The following is a 6,160-nucleotide window of genomic DNA, read 5'->3' on the forward strand; positions in this document are numbered from 1 at the left end:
TATTTCAATGAGAAAAAAAATTGCTGAAAAACCTTAATATTTTAAAAACCTTAAAAGATATCAATACCAAAAGTCATAGCACCCTTCTCCTGAACGAGCTGAACGTTTTGATACCTGAATGGCTGAAATCGCTTAAAAATTGCGGCCTGCGATAGGTGCCGAAAAACGTACGGAATAGTTAAAGAATAATAGATAATAAAGAGAAACAGGAAAACAATGGTGTGAATGCTTAAAAGCATTAACACAATAACATCTAGCCTCCAGAATCAGCACCACCTCTAAGTAAGGCCAAGAGACAGCATGAAGACCAAGGAACTCTCCACTCAGACCGTCTATGCCCAGTCTTTTTTTTTCTAATTCCATATTAATGCAACTAACAGCAACAGGATGGTGATGATCAAAGTTCTCACCCTGTCCTCACATCCTCCTCCGTCACCCCAACACTCTGCAGATCCTCCTTCAGTACAGCCATGAACCTCCTCTTCGGCAGCTCCACCATCCTTCGTCCCGTATGTCCTCTGCCCGTCCTCGTCGTCTCCAAGCTGCTCAATCTGAGCTCACGTGACGATTATTCCTGTATTTAGAGCTTCATTTATTATAAGAGTTCCTGAAACTTCAGCGGCCCTCTCATGAAATACGAAATATTGTAGAGTGGACTCGTTTTCGGACAGCAGTCCTCTTTGGTCTTTTATTTATTTATTTTTTTAGAACAGCCGTTGCTGTTTGGCAGATAAATGATCTCAGAGGCTTCTGATCAGTTTTTTTCCCCCATCTTTATTGGTACTTGGAGGTTTTCTTTTTGTCGTCTTTTGCAAAAACAAACTTTGGTTTAGGAGATTGTTTAGACTCTAAATTTCAGTAAATATGAAGCTCCAGCTGTATGCGGTGTGGTTGGCTGTAATATAAAGTCTGAGAAATACTGTAGTACATACATTCCTCTCTAAAAGCACAATTATAATAATTGCGTTTTTTTACAATTATGGCTTAAAAAAGTCAAATGCTTTTTAATTACATCTTCAGTGAGTTGGTTGGATGACAGGCTGTACTAACCTTTGTTTCTACGTTTAAACTAAACTAACTAATTGCTGGTTAAAGCTTTATAATTTAGTATTTACCATACAGATGGGCCTTTAAGCTTGTAAGTTATATGTGAGACAGTTCCTTTTAGTTTTGTTTCATATAATATTGGATACGGTTTACACCATATTAGTCTAAAATGATGCTGGTAGGATCGCTGATGTGTTCATGTTCCAGAGGAGCGGCTCTCCTCCGGCTGCGTTGGCAGATTCTGATCCTGTCCTCCTGATCTCATCCCAGAAGGCCCACTCCTCATCCTCCTCTTCCTCTCCGTGGTCTTCTTCCCTGGCTGTAAGCCTGGCGCGCTCGCAGAACCACAGAGTCAGCCACAGCTCTTCGGAGGCCGCCGAAGACGAGTCGGGCGCCGGCGGCCTCCAGGCGGCGCCCCTGCGGCCCGGCCACAGCAGTCCCGGCTCCTCTCGGCTCAGCGGGAGCCTCCCGCTCCAGGCGCAGGTGGCTCGCAGTGAGCTGAACGTCCGCCTGCCGAGAGGTATGAAAACACGAGGAATGAGCTGCGGGCTGTATGAGTGCCCGATAAATTACACACCTTCATGCATCCCTTTAGAGGAGTGATTCCCAAACTTTTCAGCTTCCAACCCATAAAATAATACTGATAAAGGTGCGGACCCCATCTGTTGGCTGTTTAAATATCCCAGAATGCTAATGACCCTATTAAATAACAGCATAATGACAACAAAGCCTTAACATCAGTTATGCTTTTTTTGTTTTTTATCAGTTTATGACTTGTATTTCAATTCTCTGCAACAATTATGGTGCAAATATATCATAAAAAGTAGTTTTTTTTAATTGTAAGCTGATATCTGGAGATGATCTAAAGACCCACACATCGGGAATCATAGCTTTTGAGCGGCGATTGCCATCAGGGGGCGCCAAAGAGCTCGGGTGGTGAGGCTTTAATGGCATAATATGTTTTGTACATGTAGAAAATAATAGCACACTAACAATAATATCCAAATCTGTGCAAACATTTACCTGCATCAGACGCTGTTGGTGCGCGTGCATTTCTTTTACACACGACAGTGTATTTAATTTAAATATTAAATCATTTAAAACGGCAACAACTATAACTGACGCATCGGATTCCTTGCCGACGTCACTTTTTAGAATGAGAACGAACAGATGGAGCATCCTGGCTCACGCTTCACGTTTAAAATGTCCCAACAGAAGCTGCAGCGTCAGATCAAGATGAGACCGGTGGGTCTGCGCGTCTCTTTACTCATCAGCATTTGTCCCGAGGAAATCGTGTTTTAATCGAACATTTCCACGTATTTATGAAAGGAGTCACAGCGATGCACTTCCATCCAACCTGATTTAGAATAAAAAAGGGAGAAAATGACTGAAAGGGTTTGGATTGTGAAAGAACAAGCTGCCAGGAGGCCTGCAGCAACAAAGGAGCAGCTGCAGGAAGTTCTGACAAGTACTGATTGTGTTCTACGTGTGACAACAGTCTCCTGCATTACTAATATGTCTGGGCTATGGGGTGGGGAAGCCTGTTTTTTTTTCTAATTTTTTTCATAAAGAAAAACATCCAGGGCCAGCTAAATATTGCCAAAAAATGTATCAAGTCTCCCAAAAGTCTGTGGGAAAATGTGTTACGGTCCGATGAGGCCTGAGCTGAAGTCTTACAGCCATATTTTCAAAAGGTTTGTTCGGGGCTTGTTTCATATTTTTCATATTTTTCCATAAAATAGATTTTTTTTGTCCTCTTTTGCTTAAAGAAGAGGGGGACTTGGAATTACCCTTTGTCCGTCCGGTTCATCTTGTGAGCTGGATAACTAAAGAAAGTAAATGAGGTGCCGGCTTCCATTTTGGGATGTGAATGTGTCCAGGGATAAGTAAGGTCGCCATCAAAGATCGGGTTTGCTACGTCAAAAACCAAGATGGCCACTGTTATTTATACATGTGTAAACTGGCCACCCCATTTATTTGAAGAAATTGTACTTTTAAGCAAAATAAAAACTAATAAAAACTTCGCCTCTGCGCCTGATGGCAAATAAAATGGCTCCCCTTGCACGCCAGGATACGTCACTCTGCGCCGCCTCGGTCAGCGAATTATCACCTCAGTAAGGTCAATTTATTCTCTGTCCGAATCTTTATCAGCAAAGATGTGATGTAAGACTTCATCCCTCGTTAAAAACTTTCTCTAAACTTAGTTTCAGCCGACCTGAAACGGACAGGAACGTGTCCGTGCAGCTAAACGCCATCAGGCACCGCAGGAGTGTCTCTCTTTATGCTTTAGTTCTTCGAATCAAACAATATCAACACTAAAGGACGTATATTTATGTCCTGTTTAATTCCAGCTGAGGAAAAACACTCAGCCGCTTGTTTTCAGTTGTATCGTACAGGTAGATGTCACATTACAGTTAGAAAAAGTTTGGGAATGATTCATCGTGGTCTTGTTTGTTTCCACATCACAAACCCTCCGTTTTACCACAGTTTTTGTATCATCTGCGTGTCGGGTCTAACGTCCCGCAGTGACACCTTCTTGTCGTCTCGCTCTCTTTTGGAAGGCTTCGAGCGGCGGCCTTTGAAGCACCCGTCGTGCCCGGAGGGAGCCGAGAGGGACAGCGGCACTCCAAAGCCCCCACGCACAGGCACCATCCCCTCCCTGGTGCCCAAACCCCCCTCCTACCCGCTGGTCAAACTGGTGGGCAAGTTCTACACCCTGAAGTGCCGGTGAGTGAAGCCGGCGCGGCGTCCGCGGGCTCTTAGTCCTCTCGAAATGTCGAGGCCGCGTCTCATAGCGGAACCGGCTGACTGGGTTTTAAATAGCCCCTCTAATCCCTTCCTTCAGCTCCTGCCAAGATATTCTCCACTTTTTACTGGCTGACGTGAGAATAGTCGACCGTTTGGGATTTTCAAGCAACATGAAAGAGGGCTTAAATCCTGCTGTAACTGCAGTTAAAAAATGTTTGACAGATTCAGCTTTTCTAAAAGGAAGACTCTGAAATGACAGTATCAGACTGTGCTGTGTCTTTGTAGGACACTTCACCACAGCCACAGCAGAGACCGCAGCCTTCTGGCATAATTCCTTCTTAATATTTGGCCATTAAGACTTTGTTTCCCACACTTTTATTATTTTTAACAGAGCAATTACACAGCCATACATGGTACAAAACATCGGTGTTGACAATATGAAGTTTTCCATGAAATAAACATCTTAGCATGGCATCTTACGACCTGCATCCACCTGATTGTAATGCATTTCAGGGCTGCTGTAAGGAGTATATTTAGCAGATATACTTACAACTGTAACATCTTTTGGTATAGTTTCCTGGAAAATATGGTTTATAGCACTATACACCTTATCCCAAAAGTTTTGGAGTGTGTATGATTGGGGAACCGCTGAGCCAGTTTCTCCAACACAAGCTTGGTACATTAGGATCCATCTTAGCGACAACATCTGGTGGTTCTGAAATATCTGCTAATAATTTTCCATTTATATTTGAGTTTGTATCCCGATGTGCCTCGGTCCAGATTCTCTCCCATGTTTCGTCAGAAATGACTTTGGCCGTCTCTGCCTCCCATCTTTGTTTTGTCCGAGTGGGTTTGTTAAGGTTCATTGACAGAAATATACTATATAACTTTGTTATCAGTTTTTTTATCCCCACCCCCTGCCTGGAAATGGGTTAGGAGGTTTTCTATTGGTGAGGGCACAATGGGATTTTGAAGAATCAAGTGAGAAAACCCTGCCCTTTTTGGAGCTCTGTAGCTCAGACATTTAACTTGTGTGACGCTTACAGATCAGGATATTTTCAAATACGTCCGATAATTTTTGTACACGTAGTTTTTAATCTTTATTCTGTCTTATTAGGAGGGCTGTGAGAAACGTGTGGTTACCATGGTGACTGAGATTATTACAGACTTTCCTGTTGGGTTTTAGAGAGGAAAGTTGAGTTGCGTTGGCGCCTTTCAAATCTTCAGAAACGTTCTCGCCTGACGCCCGTTCTCCGTTCTGCCCCAGGTTCTGCGAGGTGGAGTTCCACGGCCCGCTGTCGGTGCAGGAGGACTGGATCAGACACCTCCAGCAGCACATCCTCAAGATGAACTACAACAAGTCAGCCGCGCCCAAAGCGGCGGTGGCCGCCCCCGCTGCTGCCGCCGCCACCGCCGAGCCCCCGACCTCGGCCGACGACCAGGCCCCGGCGCCGCCCCCGGCCTCCACCCCTACCTCCAGGGCCACCTCCACCCCGAGCCGCTCCACAGCCCCCAGCAGCCGCTCCCCCTCGCCTCCGGCCGACTGCGCTCCCTCCATAACTGCCACGGAGACGGTACAGATCCCAGAGGAGCAGCCTGCCATAGTACCGACTCCCATTCCCGTCCCCACTCGGATCGTTTAAGCTCCAGCTCATCGCCCCCCGTCGTAATTCCAACCTTTTTGTTTCCCCCAGAAGCTGTTTGTCGTCCACTTTCCTTCCTTTGACCTTCACTAAGTGTCGTTCAGGAGGACGGCTCTTAATCTAAAGAGCCCTCTGAGCCCCGAGCAGCTTTTTGAAGCAGCTCCGGACCGGTTTGAAGTCCCCCGTTACCATGGGACCAACACTCTCCTGGCTCATCCGTGGATCGGGGGGAAGGATGATTTCAGGAACTGTTCGAGGTCACGGGGGAGAGAATTAACAACGTTTTGTGTTTGCCTTGTTTATACTGAATGTTCAGACATTACTGTACCTCTCCCAGTCCGTGGGGGGGGGGGAGAATTAAGAAGCTAACGAACCCTTTATTAGACGCTAACCTCCCCCGTCTCCCGCAGCCCCGCCCCACCTTCCCCCTGGTGAGACAGCGACCCTGTCCGTATCGTCTTCGGCCTCTCACTCGAACTTCCTCGACGAGATTCGAAGGACATCTCCAATCACGACAGTCTCAAGGTTGAGACTTTAAACGCATGGTAACACTTAGTGTTTGAAAAAACAAAGCAAACAAAAAAAAAAGAAAGCGGCACTTTTTAAATTTGACGTTGTCACTCAGCACTTCTTAAAGTGCCACTTCAGTGGCTTAAGGCGGACTGACGAAGTCTAATTCCAATTGGAGCAAAGAAGCAGAAGCACAGCCAGGAACTTTTTAA

The 6,160-nt window shown here is 45.6% G+C and overlaps 1 protein-coding gene across 1 annotated transcript in view; it reads left to right on the forward strand.

Moving 5' to 3' along the window:
- si:ch211-194b1.1 (protein Wiz) overlaps nucleotides 1-6,077 on the forward strand; it is a 34,307-nt gene extending 28,230 nt beyond the window's left edge. The window contains exons 15-17 of the mRNA XM_037978705.1: nucleotides 1,318-1,567; nucleotides 3,609-3,774; nucleotides 5,063-6,077. Coding sequence (XP_037834633.1) covers nucleotides 1,318-1,567; nucleotides 3,609-3,774; nucleotides 5,063-5,438 — 792 coding nt within the window. The 3' untranslated portion in view covers nucleotides 5,439-6,077. The remainder of the gene's footprint in view (nucleotides 1-1,317; nucleotides 1,568-3,608; nucleotides 3,775-5,062) is intronic.
- The last annotated feature ends 83 nt before the right edge of the window (nucleotides 6,078-6,160 follow it).

Source organism: Kryptolebias marmoratus, linkage group LG12, assembly GCF_001649575.2.
Source record: "Kryptolebias marmoratus isolate JLee-2015 linkage group LG12, ASM164957v2, whole genome shotgun sequence".
NCBI classification, from domain to species: domain Eukaryota; kingdom Metazoa; phylum Chordata; class Actinopteri; order Cyprinodontiformes; family Rivulidae; genus Kryptolebias; species Kryptolebias marmoratus.